Below are 23,195 nucleotides of genomic sequence, written 5' to 3' on the forward strand. Positions count from 1 at the left end.
AGAGAGGGCTAGAGACCCGGCCAAGGACACAGAGCCCAGGCCACCCAGGGGACGAGCACTTGGGGTCCAGCCTGGGTCTGGGGCCAGCAGAACAGAACCCCAGACCAGGGACCCTGGGTCTGACTTGCCCCAAAAGTGGGTTGTGGCGGCATGAGGCCAGGACCACCCCTGAGCTGACTTCCTGGGTTTCTTTCATTTTGACTCGCCCGGGAGGGGCCATGACACTTACCTTTTTTTTTTTTAACCTTTTTACTTTTCTTTCATGCTTGGCTTCAAAGTGTTCTGGGGTGAGGGCAGGGCAGTTGGGGTCTCACTGGCAGCGCAAAAGCTCTTCGGAGGCCACAGGCCCCTGCGTGGACCCGATGGGGTGGCCAGTGGCCAGGCTGGTCCCCCTCCTCCTCTTCTTGCTCCCCTGGCCGTGTGGTGAGTTTCCACTCCAGTGCCCCTGCTTGTCCTGCTGGGGGGCGTGTGTGCCGAGGGCCAAGGACCTGGGTTCCAGGGCTGGCTTTGCGTCTCTGTGCCTTTCTTTCTCTGTTACATGGGTGATCGGTGATCACGGCTTTTGGGGTCAGACTTGGGCATCTCCCCTTTCAGCCTTGATTCTGTCTTATGTAGAATGGGCTGGATGTTTGAGTCTTCCCCACCTCCCATAGTTCAATGAGAAATGGCCAAGGAAGGGATAATGAGCAAGTATGCATACGATAGATATACCTAGCACGTTGTTATGTGGAATCGGTGGGGAGGGGCCCGGCCTCCTGTGGAAGACTGGGTTTGGACTCCTTTTTTGTTTTGTTATATATTTTTATTGATTTCAGAGAGGAAGAGAGAAGGAGAGAAATAGAAACATCAGTGATGAGAGGGAATCATTGATCGGTTGCCTCCTGCACGCCCCACACTGGGGATCGAGCCCACCAGGCATGTGCCCTGACCAGGAATCAAACTGTGACCTCCTGGTTCACAGGTCAATGCTCAATCACCGAGCCACGCCAGCCAGGCTGGGTTTGCACTGCTATTCCAGCTGTGTGACCTTGGGCAACATTTTGCCTCTCTGTGCCTCAGTTTCCCCCTCCGTACACTGGCGATTAGCAAGGTTTCAAGGCTTCTGGGTGTCAGACAGGGCTGAAGATCAGGGGATGCTGGATTGCTTTGGAGGAGCAGCCTGAGAGATTGAGGGGTGGATGGGTGGGTAGGGAGATGGATGGATGGATGGATGGGTGGATGGATGGTTGGGTGGAGAGATGGATGGATGGATGCATGCATGGATGGGTGGATGGGTGGATAGAGGAACAGATGGATGGGTGGACGAGTGGGTGGGTGGGTGCATAGATGGAAAAGCGGGTAAGGGGGTGGATGGCCACTTGGCCACCCCCGGGCTGAGCCCCGCTCCCCAGGCAGTGAGTGGCTGGAACGGTCATTATCTCTTCATTGTCTTTACAGCTGAAGCCTGCAATACCAGCAGGTGCAGTTTTCAGGACCCGCCGTATCAGAACGCAGACTCAGGTTGGGACAGTTTTCCATCAAGGGCTCTGACTGACAGATCCCTCGCAGCCCTTCCCTCGGCTCCCCCTGCCCAGCCAGAGCCTCGGCCCACCCGGGGCCGCGGGAGCTCCTGCCTGCAGCCTGCCAGCTTGTCCTCACCAAGCTTCGGTGTCCTGGAGCAGCCACCCTCTCTGAGCCCCGTCTCCTCCCTGGCAGGGTGGCGGGGCTGGTGTCCGCCTCGGTTCAGATGGGTCAGCATGTGGGGCAGAGTATCTGTTAAATATTTGGAATTTTTAATCCCCTCCCCGGCAGGCACTGCTGGAATATTTCGCCTGGCAATGCACCTCCACTAAGGTTCTGCCACCCAATCTTTTGTTCGAGAGATATTTATGGAGCACACACTATGTGCTCACACAGTCCTAGACATGAAGGAACCAGCTGCTAGCCCAGCCGCCCTCCTAGGGTCACAGCCTCATGCGGGAGGTAGACAGCAAGTGCACAAATGCATGTGCTGCCTCAATGACATGCGCAGACCTGGCTGAGGGGGTGGAGGGGGACGGGGCTGCTTCCAGTTGGCTGGTTGCGGGGTAGGTGACACTGAAGGAAAACCTGGAATGTCAAGATCCGGGGGAAGGCACAGCATGTGCAAAGGCCCTGTGGTGGGAGTGAGCCTGGTGTGTTTGAGGGCCCATGAGGAGGCTGGTGTGGCTGGAGCAGGGGGAGCAGGGGAGATGGCAGCAGACAGGAGTGAAAGCACAGGAGGGTGCTGGGAGCTCGCTGTTCAGACTGTGGAGGCACCGGATTTCATAAATGTCACCAAGACTCATCTTGAGACTCCTCCCCTACTCTGGTCTGTTCTCAAACCTCCAGGATTTCCTCCAGGCTCAGCCGCAGGCCCCAGAGCCCTGAGCTGCTACCGGATGTTTGGCGCCTGTTACGAATGCTCCTGGGAGTATGAGGGTCCCGCGGCTGGAGTCAGCCACTTCCTGAGGGGCTGGTGAGGACCCCTTCCCAGACCCCAAGCCCTCAGCCACATCCTGCTCTGGCTCCTGACCCGGTGCTCCTGCCCTCAGATGTGTGACCACAGCCCAGGGCTGGTGCCTCCTCCGGGGCCTCAGTCTCTCTTGTGAGCAGGGAGGGTGGGGAGCTCTGTGCTGTGAGGGGTCAGCCTGGGTGGGCATCCAAATTGGGCAGCAATCAGCGTCTCTCTAGTCCTTCTTTCATCCTCACCCTCTCACTCATTTGTTTGTTCATCGTCCATTCACCCATCAATTCATTTCCTCCTTCTCTTTGTGAAAGCTCGTGTTGGGAGACCTGGGGTCCCACAAGCCCCTCGATCCCAGGCTGATCTCCAAGGAGCCCCAGGCTTGGGAGGGGGAGTCAGAGGGGAAGAGAGGGAGGCAGGGGTGTGACGCACGCTGCCTGCTGGGCTGAGACGCGGCTGGGATCCACCAGGACCCCAGCTCAGCACCAACACCCTCCTCCCCGCAGCCTCAGGCCCGGCCACTGCTGCTACTTCCCTGCGGTCTCGGGCACCACGCTGCAGTTCTCCGAACAGGACGGTGTACCTGTGCTCGACAACGTCACTCTCTGGGTGGAGTCCTGGGCCGCCAACCGGACAGAGAAGTCGCCCGAGGTCACCTTGATCCTATACCGCTCTGGTCAGCACCCGTTCTCCTCCTCCTCTTCCTGCCGCCCTTTCCTCACACAGAGATGCCTCTGGTCCCCAAGCCTAGACCGGGGTGGGGGGGGAGGGGTGTTCTGGGGCCCTGGGAAAGGGCTTGGAAATCCCAGCCACTTACACATCTAACACTGTTGCGTGACTTGGCAGAGCCTGTCATGGCTCCCTGACCCTGACCCTGACCCTAACCCTGACCCTGACCCTGACCCTGACCCTGAGCCTGACCCTGGCCCTGACCCTAACCCTGACCCTGACCCTAACTCTGACCCTGACTCTGACCCTAACCCTGACCCTGACCCTGACCCTAACCCTGAACCTGACCCTGACCCTGACCCTGCGAGATAGATAGAAACATCAATTATGAGGGAGAATCATTGGTTGATCCGGATCAAGTCCACAACCCAGTCATGTGCCCTTGACTGGAATTGAACCTGGGACCCTTCAGTCCACAGGCTGATGCTCTATCCACTGAGCCACGCAGGCCAGGCAACAACATGCATTTAGCATATAGTTGTGGAGCTGCCCCTGTGTACCACCCTGAGCCATAGGGGCCATAGGCAAGGCCGACAGAAGTCGCAGCCTGGGGCTGGGACTAGGAGGCCAGCAAGGGCTCCACCTTGAGTACAAACCTTTAAGTGGGTGGCAAAAACCCTCGGTGGCTAATAGAAACAATGCTGTAACGCAGTATTTTTAAAAATCAAAATTAATGTAAAAATCCATGACGAACAAAATATCAAAATTTTAGATAAAGACAGGATCCAACCCTGTATTTGTACAACTTTGCCCCTTGTACAACCTTCATGGAGCCCAGATTCAAGTGGGGGTGATGGATGAGGTGTGATCAACACACATGGTGAGATACTGCTGGGAGGTCAAGGTGTTGCCTCCGGCTCAAGCTGAGTCCTGAAGGATAAGTGAATCCAGCAGGAAGAAAGGTTGGAAGTGTGTTCCAGGTGGAGACGTGTGCCACAGCAAGTGCAAAGGCCCTGGGGTAGAATCGGGCATGACAAGATGCTGGATGTCTCTCCTTAGGTCAGGCTCCTTGAAGTGGGCCTAAAAAAATTAGTAATAGTCCTCCAGAAAACAGAATCAATTAATTACGCTCTTGTCAGCAATTGGCCATCTCACCACAGCTTTGTCAGCAATGGGTGTTAATATTTTAAAGATTTTTTTCACTAACAGGATGCTGTGTATAAATGTTGACTCCTTGGCTCATAGAATTCTAGGCTTAGGCTGCAAGGGTGCCCCTGATTCATGTTTGGGGGACTTGGCTGGCTACCCTGGGCTGGGCGGGGTGTGGGCAGATTTTCTGGAATTTTGGGGACCAACGGCTCCCACCAATGGCGGCTTCCCCTCCCCATCCTCTGCCTCGGCTTCCAGTTAAATACGACCCACCACCAGAAGACATCCAAGTGTCACGCGTAGCAGGGCAGCTGCACTTGCAGTGGGAGACCCCTGCCCGCCAGGATGGCGCCGAGGTGCAGTTCCGGCGCCGGACGCCTGGCAGTCCGTGGAAGTTGGTGAGTTTGCTTCCCGGGTCAGGGGTGGGCACAGGCCTCTTCCAGGGCACTTTCTCCCTTAAATCAGTGTCATCATCTCTACATCCGTTACCCCTCCCACCGGGCCCCCACGCTCACCCCATGTCTAGCCTCTGAGGTTTTTCTGGGGAGCAGCTCTGAGGGTGACCGCCCTGTTCACCCCCCCACCCCTGTGGCCCCCTAATGCCTCCGGGAGGCATCCTTGTCCCCGGCAGCCCCAGGGGCCCTCACTTGCCTCCGGCCTCCTCTGGCGCCCTCCCCCCAAGGCCATCATTCCCTACTTACCCCTGGGTTTCCAGCCTCCTTGCCTTTGTTCGTGGACTTTCCTCCACTTGACCCCCTCTCCACATGAGCACGTGAATCCAGCCCCAGGGCCACCTCTTCCAGCAACCGCCCTTCCACACATTCCTTCTTCTCTCTCGCCCTCCCTTCCTTCTTTTTAAAAAGTTGAGATATGCCTTGGCAGGTGTGGCTCAGTTGTTAGAATGCCGTCCGTGCATCCAAGGGTTGCGGGTTCAATTCTTGGTCAGGGCACATACCCAGGTTGCAGGTTGGATCCCCGTTCAGGGAATATGTGTGACGTTTCTCTCTCACAATATTTCTCTCTCCTTCTCCCTTTCTCTCTCTCTCTCTCTCTCTCTCTCTCTCTCTCTCTCTCTCTCTCTCTCATCAATGAGAATTAAAAGAGAGAGAGAGAGCCCTAGCTGGTTTGGCTCGGTGGATGGAGCATCAGCCTGCGGACTGAGGGGTCCTAGGTTCGATTCCGGTCAAGGGCACATGCCGGGTTGCAGGCTCGATCCCCAGTGGGGGTCATGCAGAAGGCATCTGATCAATGATTCTCTCTTATCATTGATGTTTCTATCTCTCCCTCTTCCTTCCTCTCGGAAATCAATAAAAAAAAATATAAAAATAAATAAATAAAAGAGAGAGAGAGAACTGACATATAACATTATATTAGTTTCAGGTGTATAACATAATGATTCAATATTTGTACATATTGCAACATGACCACCACAATAAATCTAGTTAACTTCTGACACGATGCATAGTTACAGATTTTCTTTTTCTTGTGATGAGAACTTTTAAGGTCTACTCTCCTAGCAACTTCCAAACATGCAGTACAGTATTACCGGCTACAGTCCCCATGCTGTACATTACATCCCCATGACGACTGATCTTGTAACTGGACGTCTGTATCTTTTGACCATCTTCAACCATTGCTCCTACGCCCCGCCCCCGATTCTCTGGCAACCACTTATCTGTTCTCTGCATCCGTGAATTTGGTTTTCTATTTTGTGTTTTTTTAGGTTCCACATATAAGTGAGATCATACGGTTTTGTCTTTCTCTGTCTAATTTATCTCACTTAGTACAATGCCCTCAAGTTTTGTCACACATGACAAAGATTTCCTTATTTTTTATGGCTGATTAATACCCCATCGTAGGTACCTATACCACTTTGCTCATTCATCGATGTAGACGTCTCGCTGCTCCCATGTCTTGGCTATTGTAAATGATGCTGCAGTGAACAGAAGTGCCTGTCTTTTCGAGTTGGTGTTTTCGTTTCCTTCGGATGAACACCCAGAAGTGGAATTGCTGGGCCGTCTGGTAGTCCTGTTTTTAATTCTTTGATGGACGTCCACACTATTTTCCATAGCGGCCGCATCAGTTCACAAGCCCATCAGCAGTGCCCAGGGTCCCCGGTCTCCACATTCCCGCCAGCATGTCTCATCTCTCCTCTCGTAGCCGTTTTCACAGGTGTGATGTGCAAGGTGGCTGTGCTTTGCGTTTCCCTGGTGGTTAGTGGTGCTGAGCATATGTTCACGTGCCTGCTGGCCATCTGTGTGTCTGCTCTGGGCCTTCATTCACTCTTCAGCTTCTGTCTGTTCCCTGCTCTGTAGCCCCACTGCCCCAGCCAGACAAGCCTGCCCTGCAGAAACCTCAGCGCAGACCCGGTCCCCAAGGAGCCCCAAGTTTGAGGGAGGCAGAGACACCCCGCCCCCCAAGCCTCTGAATTGTGGCCAGTCTCCTCCCCCCTCAGCCTGGGAGCACCCCGAGGGCAGGGGGTGGCCTCATCTTCACCCCCATCTTCCTCCCTCCTGAGCCTCAGTTTCCCCATCAGAGGTCTAGGGCCGGATCCATCAGCAGCAGGTGACATGGGACCCTGATGGGGAGGGACCTCTCTCTGTGTTTTATCTCCAGCCCCCTAAGCACACTCGGCAGTGGGCCCTCTCAGACCCCTTTGTGGGTGAGGAAACGGAGGCTCGGGCGGCAGGAACTTCTCAGGGTCCCCAGGGAGTGGGGGGGGGGGCAGGCTGGGCAGGCTCTTCTGATCCCCAACACAGCAGACAGGTAGGTTTCGCCTCCTAAAATATATATTTTTAGGAAATTATAAAATAAAGTTTGTCTCCTAAAATAATTCTTTTAGAAATGTTTAAAATTGGAATCATCTTAGATTTTCAGAAAAGTTAAAAATAAATACGAAGAGCTCCCATAGAACCTTTGCCCAGCTTCCCTCCTTGCATCCCTGAGGGCGATGCACAGGGCACATTACTAGGGACCAAACTCCAGAGGTTACTGCATGCTACTCAGTTCCCCAAGAACGCCTTCTTTTTGCTCTTGGATCCATCCCAGGGTTTTGTATCGCACTTAGTAAAATCATATTTTTAAGTAGGAGATTAATAATAAATGAATATTTTTACTAATAATAGTAGAGCTAATATTTTTCAGCATCAAAATGTAAAACAATATATGAATATGGTCTTGTCCTAGGGTGACTGTGGACATCAGGATGATGCTGGCTTTGGTGAGAATAAGAATAGTAACAGCAACAGCTGCAGCAAATTATCATGAATCAAGCACCTACTGTGTGCCAGACAAGTGCTAAATTCTTTGTATACCTGTTGGTCTGCCCTGTGGTTCGGTATTGGATTGGTCCCATTTTACAGGTGAGGAAACAAAGGCGGGGATGTGTGTGAGAAGCCATAGGCCAAAGTCACATTACAAGGGGTGGCCTTGCTGGGACTCGAACCAGGGACAGAGAAAGAAGTAGATGATCCTTGAGGCCCCAGGAGGACAGGCCATGGCCTGTTCCTGCCATATCCTCAGGGCCTGGCACACAGTTGGCTCTTAGAAAGGGCATGTATACAGTTGGCACCCAATAAGTGCATGCACACAGTTGGCACTCAATAAGTGCACAATGGCGAAGTGACCAGTGCCATGCCCACTGCACCCCCAAATGTGGGACAGCCCCTTGGTCTGATGTTGGATCTTTTCCCCCCAGAGTCCTGCCTCGGCCCGCTGGAGAGGAACAAGGCCCAGGAATTCCAGCTGAGGCGCCGGCAGCTGGGGCCCGGCGCCCTGCAAGGTCCCTGGAGCGGCTGGAGCGGCCCCGTGTGTGTCCCCCCTGGTGAGAGCGCCCAGAGCTACAGGAACAGGGGCAGGCGTGAGAAATACGGCAGCGGGTCTTAGAACTAAGGCAGCAAGTGTTAGAAACAAGATGACAGGTTTTTGGAATGAGGCGGTAGGAGAAAGTAGTGAACATCATGAACAGGTGGCAGTGAGCGAGTTTCACTGTAAGTTGTGGTGAATCCATAATCCGAAAAGGAAACATTTACCAGCCTTCTTCTCCTTCCAGTTTGGTTGGTTTTGTCTTTTAAAGTCGCAGGAGGAACAGACAGGTGCAGGGGCGGTGTCAGGAAGACACGTTCCCAAATAACACGGGAAGCTGGAGCCTGGGCAGCTCAGGAGAGGAGGTGCCCCTCCCTCCCCATCTCCCCCCTCCCCCCCAACCCCCCGCAGGGGGCGGGGAGGGAGGGATGGGGGTGACTGTCAACATTTGTCCCCAGCCTGCCAGCGGGGCCTCCTCCTCCTTCCAGTGGCATATCTGCTGGGAAAGAACCCTAAGAACTGCTTTCTGGTTTTTGTTTAAATTGGGGTAAAGAACACACAACATAAAACGCACCATTTTACCCATCGCGCTGGGAACGGATTTGAGAACCAGATCATCCTGTGTCCCCTGGGCGGGGAGGGAGCGGGTTTGCAGGCGGCTGGGAGGAAGGGCAGCCCCTGCCTCCAGGTGACCGTCCTCCGTCTCCTGGCAGAGCCGCCCCCACCGCCCGAGGTGCGGCTCCGGGTGCAGCCGCTGGGCCGGGACGGGAGGAGGCCGGTGACGCTGCGCAGGCGGGTAAGGAGGCGGTGTGCGCGGCGCCGGGGGGAGGCGAAGGGCGGCCGGCGGGGGTCGGGTGGGGTGGGGGGTGTCGGTGCACGGGTGGGAGATGGAGGGAAACAAGACGTGGAGGTGGCCGGGCCGGGCCGGGGCGGAAGGTGGGGTTACCTCTGAAGGGATCGGGGAACCTGGAGGGAGGGTAGTGAGCGGAGGAGGGATGTGGCGGGACTCAGGGGTTCCAGGCTCCCTCTGGTGGCCATCAGGGGAACAGATTGTGGGGGGCTCCGGTGGACGCTGGAAGGCCAGGAAGGGGTCAATCGTGTTGGTCTGCGTGGGAGATGATTCCTTTTAAATCCACCAGACAACCCTTGTGTTACGGACAGTCTAACTAACCCCATTTTACAGAGAAGGAAACTGAGGCACAGAGGGAAAATGTCTTACCTGCCCCGGGCGGGGTGGCTCGGTTGGAGTGTCGTCCCATACACCGAAAGGTTGTGGGTTCGATTCCCGGTCAGGGCACATACCTAGGTTCTGGGTTCAGTCCCCGGTTGGGGCGCATATGGGAGGCAACCGATGGATGCTTCTGTCTCACGTTGATGTTCCCCTCCCCCTTCCCCTCTCTCTAAAATCAGTAAACATATCCTCGGGGAAGGATTAAAATTTAGTTCTAATACCCTGAGTCAGGGGCAAAAGCATGACACATTTCACCATCACTGACTCAGCAGGTCCCCAGGGGGCCGTCACAGTAAGTCTACATGGGACTCCTTTGCTTCCTGGGTTTCCTCTCATTTGAGTCCCTTTTCTCAGGAAAAATTTCCAGGGTTGAGGTCACTGGGTCCAAAAATGGAAACGTCCTTCTCCTGGCTCTCAGTGGGTTTTTCCAAGTCACTCCCCCACAAAGCCAAAGCAAACAGACAGAACCATCGTGCATGGGATGCGAACGCCTTGCTGGCATCGAGGTGTATTGTTTTTAACACTTTGGCCCATGTCGCAGGCTGTGCCCATGGAGGAGGCTGTGCTCACGGGCTCTGCCCTGATGCTGGCCCATGAGGACACTGAACGTGTTCGGATCCCCACACGCGTCTCTCCCACTCCTGACAGCCGTCCCGGCTCCAGCTCCCCGAAGGCTGCCATGGGCCCGACTCTGGCGCCGAGGTGACCTACGACCTCCACCTGCACATGCTGTCCTGCCCGTGCAAGCCCCAGGCAACCAAGACCCTGCGCCTGAAAAGCACCCTCAGCCTCTCGGGTGCTGCCTACAACCTGACCGTCGCCTCCCGGAACCGCTTTGGCCCCGGCCCCAGCCAGTCGTGGCACGTCCCTGCCCACACACACCCAGGTGACTCCTCGGCTGGGGACCGGGGGGTGGGGGTGGGGGGCCTTGGAGGGAGCACCTGCTCTGAGCCTCAGCTACACTCGGGTGAGGGGGATGAGGCACACACGCTTAAAGGGGTGTCTAACGTAGGGGTGTGTCCGAAGTCAGTAATCGAGACACATAATGTTAAAATGCAACATTTAAAAAAAAATCCTCACCGCAAACTACAGCCCAGGCGAACTGTCTGTTTTTGAAATCAAGTTTTAAGGGGACAAAGGCTGGGATCAGGATATGGTGAAGGAGTCAGGGTCATGCAAGTACAGGGTTGATTCTGTATTCATTTAAAATCTTGATATTTTGTTCTATATATATACACATATATACGTATATATATACATATATATACACATATATACATATATATACATACATATATATACACTATATACATATAAATATATACATGTGTTTATATATAAAATAAAAAATCAAGATTTATATTGCCCTGGCTCAGTTGGAGTGTCAGCCCCCACACCAAAAGGCTGCAGGTTCGATTCCTGGTCCAGGCAAATACCTGGGTTGCAGGTTTGATCCTTGGTTGTAAAAAAAAATTAAAACATTATATATATATATATATATACATATATATATATATATGTATATATATATATATATTCTATATAATAAAACCTAATATGGGGTCAATCATGTTGGTCTGCGTGGGAGGTGATTTCTTTTAAATCCACCAAACAACCCTTGTATTACGGACAGTCTAACTAACCCCATTTTACAGAGAAGGAAACTGAGGCACAGAGGGAAAATGTCTTACCTGCCCCGGCCGGTGTGGCTCAATTTGGAGCAAATCGACCAAATGGTGGAATGACCACTCGCTATGACGTGCACTGACCACCAGGGGGTTGACGCTCAACACAGGAGCTGCCCCCTGGTGGTCAATGTGCTCCCACAGGGGGAGCGCCACTCAGCCAGAAGCTGGGCTCAGGGCTGGCAAGGGCAGCAGCAGTGTTGGGAGCCTCTCCTACCTCTGCAGAAGCACTAAGGATGTCCGACTGCTGGCTTAGACCTGCTCCTGGTCAGTCGGACATATCCTGATGGCTCCCGGACTGCAAGAGGGCACAGGCCGGGCTGAGGGACCCCCCTGAGTGCATGATTTCATGCACCAGACCTCTAGTATATGTGTGTGTGTATGTGTGTGTGTGTGTGTGTGTGTGAGTGTGTGTGTGTGTGTATATATATATATATATATATATATATATATATATATATATACACACACTAGAGGCCTGGTGCACAAAAATTTGTGCACTCAGCGGAGGGCCGGGCAGGGGGGTCCCTCATCCCGGCCTGTGCCCTCTTGCAATCTGGGACCCCTCGGGGGATGACCACCTGCTGGCTTAGGCCTGCTCCCCGGGGGATTGGGCCTAAGCTGGCAGTCAGACATCCCTCTGGCAGCCCGGCAGCCCTCAGGGGATGTCCACTTGCCAGCGGGGAGCAGACCTAAGCTGTAGTCAGACATCCTTAGTGCTGCTGAGGAGGCAGGAGAGGCTCCCACCACCACCGCTGCACTGGCAGCCATCAGCCTGGCTTGTGGCTGAGCAGAGATCCCCCATGTGGGAGCACACTGACCACCAGAGGGCAGCTCCTGCATTGAACATCTGCCCCCTGGTGGTCAGTGTGTGTCATAGTGACCAGTCATTCCCAGTCCTTCTGCTGTTAGGGTCAGTTTGTACATTACCCTTTTACTATATAGGATAGAGGCCTGGTGCACGGGTGGGGGCCGGCTGGTTTGCCCTGAAGGGTGTCCCAGATCAGGGTGGGGCCCTACTTGGGTGCCTGGCCAGCCTGGGTGAGGGGCTGATGGCTGTTTGCAGCTGGTCACACCCCCTTCAGGGTGGGGGTCCCCACTGGGGTGCCTGGCCAGTCTGGATGAGGGGCTGATGGCTGTTTCGAGGCTGGCCACACCCGCTTTAGGGGGGGTGTCCCCACTGGGGTGCCTGGCCAGTCTGGGTGAGGGGCTGAGGGCCATTTTCAGGCTGGCCGGTGACTGAAGCTCCCAGCCTCTCCTTTTTTTCTTTTTTTATGTATTCTGGGATTTATTTACCTTCTATAATTGAGACTTTGTTGCCGTCCTGCTCGCTCCAGCTTTGAGGCCAAGGCCTGCTGAAAGCAGGTATCTGGGGTTTGTTTAGCTTCTATAATTGAAACTTTGTTGCTTTTGGAGCTGTTGCTTTCGGAACTCAGAGCTGGGCATTGGCAGGCGGAGAACCTTGGCTTCTTCCATCACTGGAGCAAGCAAGCCTCCTGCTCGCTTCAGCTGCGTGGCTGCTGGCCGCCATCTTGGTTGGTGGTTAATTTGCATATCGCCCTGATTAGCCAATGAGGAGTGTAGTGAAGGTACGGTCAATTACCCTTTTTGTCTTTTATTAGATAGGATATCCACCTCTAATTCCAGGAAATCACCCCCCCCCCCAAAGAAACTAAATCCCATTGGCAGTGGCTCCCCTTCCTCCCTCCCCCAGCCCCTGGCAACCACTAATCTACTTTCTGTCGCTATGGATTTGCCTGTTCTGGACATTCATGTAGATGGAGTCACACACTAGGTGCCTTTTGTGCCTGCCTTCTCACGCTCAGCGTGACGTCTTCGGTTCATCCACATTGTCGTGTGTCAGTGCTTTGGTCCTTTTTACGGCTGAGTAACGTTCCCCCGTCTGGATGGACCACGTTTTGTTCATCTGCTCATCCACTGATCAACATGTGGGCTGTTTCCACCTCTTAGTGGCTATGAATAGTGCGCATCACATATTTTTGCATTCATTTTGATTTTTAAAAAAGATTTCATTAAGACAGTGTTTCTCTTGATGACTGAGTTCTCCTCCTTTCCTCCTTAAATTTCATGCCTGAGGTGAGTGCCTCGCTCGGCCCAGCCTGGCCCTGGCCCTGGCCCTGTAGAGCACTCAGCACCCTGTGAGGGCAGGGCTACTACAGTGATGCCCATTTCAGAGCTGAGACAATCGAGGCTCAGGCAGGCGAAGTCACTTGCCAGGGTCTGCCAGCTGCTGGCCTGGTTTGGGCCATGGCCTTGCTGTGTGACCTTGGGCTGGTGACTCCCCCACTCTGAGCCTCAGTTTCTACATCATTGGGGTAATCATGGTCCCACTTCCTGTAGCAAAGTGGTGCCTGTAATATACGTGGCCCTGGCCTGGGGGCACAGCTGGTGCTTGGAAGCCGCGCTCGCCTCTCTGAGGTTGCTGCAGGTGCCCTGGCTCTAGGGAATGGGAGCCATGCCCCCAGGCGACTGAGTGGGTGTGTCCTTGGCCTCTGAGATCTGCTCATGCCCCACCCCCACTGGGTGAGGTGGGTGGGGGCTGCCCAGGCATCTGCGGGAGTAGGAGACACCCACCAGGCTGGTGCAGGGAGTGTCTCAGTCCAGGTAGCACTGATGGGGTGTCAACTCATTCAAACAGCCCCTCTGTCCCCTCTGTGCCCAGCCTCCCACAGGGCAGCTCCCAGTGTCGGGAGACAGAGGTACAGACACTCTGGGCCCTGTGGGGTAGAGCTGGGCAAGAGGGGACGGGGCTCCAGGAGCCTTGGTGGGCGGTGGACTGAGGCGGCTGTCCTGAGGTGCCCCCCCCCCCATCTCCTTGCAGAACCCGGACCTCTGAATATCAGTGCCGGAGCCCATGGGACCACTATGAGTTGGCCGGCCAAGGCCCCCGGCCTCACATACTGCATTGAGTGGCAGCCCCAGGGCCAGGACGAGAGCCCTGCCAACTGCAACCTGACTGTGCCCCAGGACCCGGATTCTTCTGGAACAGGTACCAGGGTGGTGGCTGCCCCCTGTCTGCCTCCTCCAGTGGAGCTCCGGGTCCGCTCAGACCTGCGGGGGTTGTACACGGGGGTGTCTGAGACCTAGAGAGTCTGGCCACTTGCTTGAATCACACAGCGGTAGGTAGAGGCCGAGACTCGCGCCCCACCCCCGATGCAGGCTGGAGCCTCCTGCCGGGAGCCTGGGGTGGTGGCAGGGCTCAGCCCTGGGCAGATGGCGCCCAGGGGGCTAATGAGTCTCACATTCCAGGGTGTTTCTTAAACATTCACCCTCGTCAAGGAAGGTGGCAGCGGGCAAGAGGCTGGTGACAAAGTCATGAGGCCTCTGGACGGAAAGAGAGGGTGCCCTGCGGCCCAGGCAGCCTTTTGCTCCCCCACTTCCTGCCCTGGGCCTGGCTGGGGCCACAGGAAGCTTTAGCCTCAACCTGTCCCTCCGAGAGCTCGCAGCCTGGGGAGGAGGAGCGGGACGTAGACACTCTGCCCCCTGGGGTAATGGCTGGGCTGGAGGGGCTGGGGTGGGCTGGGGAGCGTGGGGAGGGACGCTGGAGGAGGGGACACTGGGGCGAAGGCCGCGGAGTATGAGTAGGAGCGCTCTAGGAGTTCCTTGCAGAGGGCACAGCCGGTGCGAGGTGCGGAGGGGGAACCACCGCTGACTGGCTGGCCTGCCCTCGCTAACCCTTCAGCCACCCTCCGCTGGAGCCGAGCTGCGGGGGCGCTGGGGCAGAGGGCCTGCTACCGCGTCACGATCTCTTCCTCGGCACAGCCCAGGAACCCCGCCTCGTGGTCCACCGTCTCGTCCGCCTACCACTTCGGGGGCAATGGTGAGTGGCCCGAACTTGCAGGGCCCCAGGAGTCAGGAGGAGGAATAAGCGTTTAGAGCTACCGGCTGGGTGCAGTGAGCTCAGTCAACTCCTAAGACACCTGAGAGGCGGTGCCCATCTCATAGATAAGACCCCGGAGGCTCAGGGAGGGGGCGTGGCGGGCCCGAGTGGTGGGGCTGGGGGTCGCGGCCAAGGTGCCCTGGGCAGTGCTGGGACGGAAGTGCCTGGCCGGGGCTCTGGGGGTTGACCATGGCCATGACGCCGGTTGCCTTGACGCTGGTTGCAGCCTCCGAGGCTGGGAGCCCACGGCACGTTTCGGTGAAGGTGCTCAGCCCGGACTCGGTGTCCGTGGACTGGACGCCGTCCCCGCTGAGCCCCTGCCCTGGCGTCCTGAAGACGTACGTGGTGCACTACCGGGACGAGGACAGCAGCCAGGTGACCGGTATGTGGGGCAGCGGGCCTGGCTGGGGGAGGAGCGGGTCTGGGCTCGAGTCCTGCCTCGCGATGTGACCCTGGGCACCTCACCGCCCCTCTCTGGCCCTTCGTTTTCCAATAACGCAAGGTAATTGGACTCAGGGGTCTCGACCGCCCCCGAGAGGGCCCGGGGGCACTGCCAGGTGCTCAGAGTGTGCCAGGTGTTTGAATGGCAACCCCTCACTCATATCAGCAGCTCCACTCCCACTGGGTGTGACAGCCCCCCCGGTGGGGCCAGGGACACCCCACTGCCTGAGCCCAGCCTCCTGGGAGTAGAGGGGGTCCAGGGACCCATGGTTGCCTCCCCCTGCAGAGCTGCCCGTGAACCACACGGAGACCCAGGTCACCCTCGTTGGCCTGCGGGCTGGCACAGCCTACAGCGTGCAGGTGCGAGCAGACACTGCGACACTGAGGGGCGCCTGGAGCCAGCCCCAGCGCTTCCGCATAGGTGAGTGGGGGCCTGGGTCAGGGCCCAGGTGTTACCCAGCATGCACAGTCCCATTCCGCATGAGTCCGCCAGCGGCCCTGCCCTCCATGCATCACCTTCAGGAGAAAGTCCCAGCTTGATCGGCTCCCACCGCCTCCACCCACCTCATCTCCTACAGCTTCCCCGTTTGAACCCTCTCTCACACTCCTGTGGCCTTGGCCAGGAGGGCCCCTCAAATACCTGGAATGTTTGTTTTCTCTGCTGTCAAACTCCTACTCATCCTTCAAAACCCAGTGCCAAAGCTTCTTCCTCCGGGATGCCTTCTGTGCTTCCCTCTGGGCACCCTCCAGCTGTGACCGCCCCTCTTCCCCACCTGACACCTTGGGGATGGGTGGGGGTGTCTGTGTCTGGTCTGCCTCCTCCAGCTGGTATGCGGGCAGCACAGGAATGCATATGAATGAGTGAGTGGGGAGGCGGTCTCCATTGTCTTGGGGATGGTCCCTGTGAGAGATTTAGAGACTAAATGATCCCTGTTCCTGCCACGGTCCCTGCCTGCTGTCCTCACAGTGAAACCTGGACAGAACCAATAGTCAGGGGTCCAGGGGCGCGACAGAGCACTTCCTGTGTCCCAGGCCTTATCCCGCCGTCACGGGCAGGAGACCCCCTGACCTCCCAAGTCACAGACGAGGAAAGTGAGGCATGGCGGGGCCGGTGGTGTGCCAGGGTCCGCAGGGAGTGGATGGAGGGCCTGTCCCACCCGCTCCCTCCCTGACGAGAGGCAGGAGGTACCCCCCCCCCAACCCAAGCTCTCTCACTCCCAAGACTTCCAGCTTCCGGAGCTGTCTGGTTTGTCCATCTTCCTCGCCTCCCTGGGGAGCTTCCTGAGCATCCTCCTCCTGGGCGTCCTCGGGTACTTCAGCCTGAACAGGTAACTCCCAGCCTCTCCCTGACACGGTCCCCCACAACAGCTACAGTAGCAATAGCAATAGCAGTAGCAGTAGCATTAACAGTAACAGTAGTAGTGGCAGTGGCAGTAACAGTAACAGTGGCAGTGGCAGTGGCAGTAGCAGTAATAGTAACAGTGGCAGTGGCAGTGGCAGTGGCAGTAGCAGTAACAGTGGCAGTGGCAGTGGCAGTAACAGTAACAGTGGCAGTGGCAGTGGCAGTTGCAGTAGCAGTAACAGTAGCAGTAGCAGTGGCAGTGGCAGTGGCAGTAGCAGTAGCAGTAACTGTAGCAGTAGCAGTAGCAGTAACAGTGGCAGTGGCAGTTGCAGTGGCAGTAACAGTAGCAGTAGCAGTAGCAGTGGCAGTGGCAGTGGCAGTAGCAGTAGCAGTAGCAGTAACTGTAGCAGTAGCAGTAACAGTAACAGTGGCAGTGGCAGTTGCAGTGGCAGTGGCAGTAACAGCTACAGTAGCAGTAGCAGTAACAGTAACAGTGGCAGTGGCAGTAACAGTAGCATTAACAGTAGCAGTAGCAGTAACAGTGGCAGTGGCAGTGGCAGTAGCAGTAGCAGTAACAGTGGCAGTGGCAGTGGCAGTGGAAGTAGCAGTAGCAGTAACAGTGGCAGTAGCAGTAACAGTGGCAGTGGCAGTAGCAGTAACAGTGGCAGTAGCAGTAGCAGTGGCAGTGGCAGTAGCAGTGGCAGTAACAGTAGCAGTAACAGTAGCAGTAGCAGTAGCAGTGGCAGTGGCAGTAGCAGTGGCAGTAACAGTAGCAGTAACAGTAGCAGTAACAGTGGCAGTGGCAGTAGCAGTAACAGTGGCAGTAGCAGTAGCAGTAACAGTGGCAGTGGCAGTGGCAGTAGCAGTAACAGTGGCAGTAGCAGTAGCAGTAACAGTGGCAGTAGCAGTAGCAGTAACAGTAGCAGTAAAAATGGCAGTGGCAGTGGCAGTAGCAGTAACAGTAGCAGTAGCAGTAACAGTAGCAGTGGCAGTGGCAGTAACAGTAGCAGTGGCAGTGGCAGTGGCAGTGGCAGTAACAGTAACAGTAGCAGTAGCAGTGGCAGTGGCAGTAACAGTAGCAGTAACAGTAGCAGTGGCAGTGGCAGTGGCAGTAACAGTAGCAGTGGCAGTAGCAGTAGCAGTAACAGTGGCAGTAGCAGTAGCAGTAACAGTGGCAGTGGCAGTGGCAGTAACAGTAGCAGTAAAAATGGCAGTGGCAGTGGCAGTGGCAGTAGCAGTAACAGTGGCAGTAGCAGTAACAGTAGCAGTGGCAGTGGCAGTGGCAGTAACAGTAGCAGTGGCAGTGGCAGTAGCAGTGGCAGTAACAGTAGCAGTAGCAGTAGCAGTAGCAGTGGCAGTGGCAGTGGCAGTAGCAGTGGCAGTAACAGTAGCAGTAACAGTAGCAGTGGCAGTGGCAGTAATAGTAACAGTAGCAGTAGCAGTGGCAGTGGCAGTAACAGTAGCAGTAACAGTAGCAGTGGCAGTGGCAGTGGCAGTGGCAGTAACAGTAACAGTAGCAGTAGCAGTGGCAGTGGCAGTTGCAGTGGCAGTAATAGTGGCAGTAACAGTAGCAGTAGCAGTAGCAGTGGCAGTGGCAGTGGGAGTGGCAGTAACAGTAGCAGTAACAGTAGCAGTAGCAGTAGCAGTGGCAGTGGCAGTAGCAGTGGCAGTAACAGTAACAGTAGCAGTAACAGTAGCAGTAGCAGTAGCCGTAACAGTAGCAGTAGCAGTGGCAGTGGCAGTGGCAGTGGCAGTAACAGTAACAGTAGCAGTAACAGTAGCCGTAACAGTAGCAGTAGCAGTAGCAGTAGCAGTGGCAGTGGCAGTGGCAGTAGCAGTGGCAGTGGCAGTGGCAGTGGCAGTAACAGTAACAGTAGCCGTAACAGTAGCCGTAACAGTAGCAGTAACAGTAGCAGTGGCAGTGGCAGTAACAGTAACAGTAGCAGTAACAGTAGCCGTAACAGTAGCAGTAGCAGTAGCAGTAGCAGTGGCAGTGGCAGTGGCAGTAGCAGTGGCAGTAACAGTAGCAGTAACAGTAGCAGTGGCAGTAGCAGTAGCAGTGGCAGTGCCAGTGGCAGTAGCAGTGGCAGTAACAGTAGCAGTAACAGTAGCAGTAGCAGTAGCAGTAGCAGTGGCAGTGGCAGTGGCAGTAGCAGTGGCAGTAACAGTAGCAGTAACAGTGGCAGTAACAGTAGCAGTAGCAGTGGCAGTGGCAGTGGCAGTGGCAGTAACAGTAGCAGTAACAGTGGCAGTAACAGTAGCAGTAACAGTAGCAGTAGCAGTGGCAGTGGCAGTAGCAGTGGCAGTAACAGTAACAGTAGCAGTAACAGTAGCCGTAACAGTAGCAGTAGCAGTGGCAGTGGCAGTGGCAGTGGCAGTAACAGTAACAGTAGCAGTAACAGTAGCCGTAACAGTAGCAGTAGCAGTAGCAGTGGCAGTGGCAGTGGCAGTGGCAGTAGCAGTGGCAGTAACAGTAGCAGTAACAGTAGCAGTAGCAGTGGCAGTGGCAGTGGCAGTGGCAGTAACAGTAACAGTAGCAGTAACAGTAGCCGTAACAGTAGCAGTAGCAGTAGCAGTAGCAGTGGCAGTGGCAGTGGCAGTAGCAGTGGCAGTAACAGTAGCAGTAACAGTAGCAGTGGCAGTAGCAGTAGCAGTGGCAGTGGCAGTGGCAGTAGCAGTGGCAGTAACAGTAGCAGTAACAGTAGCAGTAGCAGTAGCAGTAGCAGTGGCAGTGGCAGTAGCAGTGGCAGTAACAGTAGCAGTAGCAGTAGCAGTAACAGTGGCAGTGGCAGTAGCAGTAGCAGTAACAGTGGCAGTAGCAGTAGCAGTAACAGTGGCAGTGGCAGTGGCAGTAGCAGTGGCAGTGGCAGTAGCAGTGGCAGTAGCAGTAGCAGTAGCAGTGGCAGTAGCAGTAGCAGTAGCAGTGGCAGTGGCAGTGGCAGTGGCAGTAGCAGTGGCAGTAACAGTAGCAGTAACAGTAGCAGTAACAGTGGCAGTGGCAGTGGCAGTAGCAGTAGCAGTAACAGTGGCAGTAGCAGTAGCAGTAACAGTGGCAGTGGCCGTAACAGTAGCAGTAGCAGTAGCCGTGGCAGTAACAGTAGCAGTAGCAGTAACAGCTACAGTAGCAGTAGCAGTAGCAGTGGCAGTGGCAGTGGCAGTAGCAGTAGCAGTAACAGTAGCAGTAGCAATAACAGTAACAGCTACAGTAGCAGTAGCAGTAACAACCACTCACTCCAAGTAGAGATTTGCGCCCACTTTACAGATGAGGAAGCTGAGGTGCGGATGGTCAGGGCCGGCAGCAGCAGGGGCAGGGCCAGGTTGCGCCCCTGGGCCTGTCAGACTCATGCCCTGCCCTCCCCAGTCCACGTCCTCACTGCCTATGTAACCTAATGAAGATGAAAAATACAAGTCAGAACAACAAAACAGGAGAATAGACAGAAGCGCTGTCCTCTGACCGGCTCCCCTGTCTCTGCAGGGCCTTGCCACACCTGTGCCCGCCCCTGCCCACACCCTGCGCCAGCACCGCTGTTGAGTTTCCTGGCAGCCAGGGGAAGCTGGTAAGGGCTCCTTTTGTAATTCTCGGTCCTGTTCATGGGTCTATATACTCTGGGCAAGGGCTCTGCTGAGGAATTAGCTCATTTTATTCTCCTCCAACTCATAAGTCAGGGACTCCAAAAACCTGCCCCATTATACAGATGGGAAAGCGGAGGCCCAGAGAGAAACCTTCTGTCGGCCGTTCTCTAACGGCAGAAACAACTCAGAGTGACTTTGACCAAAAGGGAATCTGAAGGGGGAAAAAATCCCAAGGTGGGGGCTTCAGGCATGGCTGGATCCAGGAACCATGGATTCATCTTTCCGTGCTGCTGTCCTCCCTACACACTTCTTTCCCAGGCAGGCTCAGTCTTCCCCCATGGAAGAGAATGTCCATTTCTCCCACTGACAGGAGCAAAACTCTCAGGGCCATCACTGATTGGCTCAGCGTGGCTCACATGCCCCACCCATGAGCCCAGCTCTGATTGGCTGGGCCAGAGTTACCCGCCCAATCACATCCACTATGAGAAAAGCAGGCGCAATTTCCCAAAGAGAAGTGGGGGTCATTCCAATGGATCTTCAAAGTGGCCTCAAGTTTTAGAGGATGAATCCAGCGGGGACCTGGCCCACCCCTTATGTGGGGGAGAAATAGAGCCCTGCCCACAGCCTCACCCCGTCCTCCCTCTCCAGGCGTGGCAGTGGACCAGCCCGGCAGACTTCCAGAAGGAGGAGGAAGAGTTCCTGAAAGAGGCCCTGGTGGTGACCATGCCGTGCGGAAAAGGCGAGGTGGCTGACCTGCACGCACCCAGCCCGCTCCGGGGCCAGACAGAGCTGCCCTGGGGCACCGTTGAGCCAGCCCTAGACGCAGAGCTGTGCTTGGAGGACAGGAGACAGGGGCAAGGACACTCTGAGACCAGGGTTCTGGACCCCAGTGGGCAGGGCAGTCTGGAGGGCAGTTCTGCCCAGGCGGCTGGACCGTCCCTGCTCCTGGGAGATCACATGCAGAGTCCCAGGTCTGACGGTCCTCGACATACGGGCCTGGAGGCCTGAAGGGGAAAAGGGAATGTCCACCTCATCTTATGGACAGGACAGAAAGACTGACGATTAAAGTCACAGCAGCTGGTTATTAAATGCGTATTGCATACCCAGCCTGCTCTGTTCAGACACTCACATGATGCCTGAGGCACATCCTGTCCTATTTTACCATTTTACAGACGTAACAACTGAGTCAAACTCCAGCTAAGTGTCCCATACCCCACGTCCCCCTCCCAGGTTCTGCCACCATTGCCCCTCTCCCCACTCTGTCCAGCACCTGTTGCCACATGTCCTGTGAGGGGAACCCTAAAAACCTCCGTGAAACAGAAGAGGCTGCACCAGGCTGGGCTTGACATTATGGGGCAGGGGCAGGCACTGCCATTGGCCTGTTGGGGTGGAATAGACTGGAGCGTGGCCCAGGGGGGTCGAAGCGGATCCCAGGGTCCTGGGCTGGGGGTTCTGTCCCAGGAGCACTGGGTGGGGAGTCTGGCCACTCCGCTCCGCCCTGCACTGCAGGGTCTCCAGGCTCAGAGGATCTAGGTGAGGGGAAAAGAAGGGGGAGGTGGTGGCCCCTTTCTAACCTCAGTCTCCTCGCCTGTAGGAGGGGAGTGAAGATAACAGACCTCATAGAGCTGCTGGGGGAGTCTAAGCCTTAATAAATGAGCCTTCTCTTGGGCTCTTGGGATCCTCTCTCCCCCCTTTTCCCCCCACGACTGAAGCCTGAATTCCTGCTCAAAATCCCAACAGGAGCCCGAGAATTCAAGTATTTATTCATCCATTCCACATGCACTTCATCTTTTCTGGTTCCTCCAAGCGCACCCGCGCATTCCCGCCATGGCCACCAGGTGGCAGCAGCGGCGCGCGTCTCTCAGACCCGGTCTGCCCCGCCTCCTCCCACCTCCCACGGAGTTGGCAAAAACAGACTTTTCCGTTTTAAAATATGGAAACTCCCAACCACTGAATTTTATGGTAAAAGGAGATGAGGCCAGTGGGTGCGGAACACCAGGAAGCTGGTAAAACCGAGAGGCAAGAGGTCCAGGCTCTGCCCGTTTGAGGGGCCACAGTTTCCCATCTATGCATCTAGATGGGGGACACGGAGGCCTTAGCCCCTGTGCTCCGGTGACACGTGGCTGTTCACTGTTCCCTCCTTGGATTTGCCACCTCCCAGCTTGTGCACAAGCCTGCCCTCCACCAGGCATGCATTCACTGGAGGGACCACCCCCCCTCCCCCCGCCCACCCCCATTCCTTAGGGCTGGGCTCCATCCTGAGAAGGTGGCTCAGGCAGGAAAGGGTGCGGGGTCAGCAGCCTCATGAAAAAGACCAGAGCGACCTGACTCCCTCAAGTCTCGAACCCTCCATCCCACTCCCCACAGTGGAGCCTCCCTGTGGGCAGTCTCGGTCTGGGGCCTACCCAGTAGCACAGGACCCAGTTTGGCCACAAACCTACCCCCAGGCACAGCCCTCTGGGTCCAAGGAGCAGGCATTAGATGTTTATTGAGCACTGCCTACGACTCCTGCTGAAGTGAATGGGAAAAGGGACTCCCTACTTCCATGGGGGAAGGCTGAGCCTACCTCAGAGAGAAGGGCAGGAGGACAGTGGTACAGAAAGATGGGTCCCTAGTCCCTGGATCTAGCCGTGCCTGCAGCCCATCCCCCTAGGATTTTTTCCATCAGGTTCCCTTTTCGCGGAAGCTACCCTGAGCTCTGTTTCTGCTGTGGGAAAAGACCCACAGACCCCTGTGTGGGCCTCTGCTTGCCCTCGGTATCATAGGAAGGAGTCCACAACACTGGTCCTACCTTAATGGGTTGGGCAACCCTGCTTAGCAGAGCCCTGATCCAGTGTTTATTATTGAGCACCTGCTGTATACTCATTAACCTAGGCTCTTCTGAGTGTTCATCCTTCCTCAGCTCCTCCCAGCAGCTCCAGAGTCAAAACTGTGGC

General features: G+C 55.7%; 1 protein-coding gene across 1 annotated transcript; it reads left to right on the top strand.

The window, feature by feature from the left end:
* Positions 1-362: 362 nt before the first annotated feature.
* On the top strand, positions 363-21,361 carry IL12RB1 (interleukin 12 receptor subunit beta 1; the record flags this gene model as incomplete). Its single annotated transcript, XM_081093197.1, has 16 exons — positions 363-423; positions 1,438-1,500; positions 2,350-2,476; positions 2,971-3,140; positions 4,541-4,680; positions 7,469-7,502; positions 7,980-8,105; positions 8,800-8,882; positions 9,966-10,203; positions 13,845-14,012; positions 14,706-14,843; positions 15,130-15,285; positions 15,631-15,765; positions 16,567-16,672; positions 20,162-20,243; positions 20,908-21,361. The coding sequence occupies 16 exons, from the start codon at positions 363-365 to the stop codon at positions 21,265-21,267; spliced, it is 2,187 nt and encodes a 728-aa protein (XP_080949323.1). The 3' UTR covers positions 21,268-21,361.
* Between the last annotated feature and the right edge of the window lie 1,834 nt (positions 21,362-23,195).

The sequence above is a fragment of the Myotis nattereri genome (assembly GCF_964212035.1).
Source record: "Myotis nattereri genome assembly, chromosome: 5".
Classification (NCBI taxonomy): domain Eukaryota; kingdom Metazoa; phylum Chordata; class Mammalia; order Chiroptera; family Vespertilionidae; genus Myotis; species Myotis nattereri.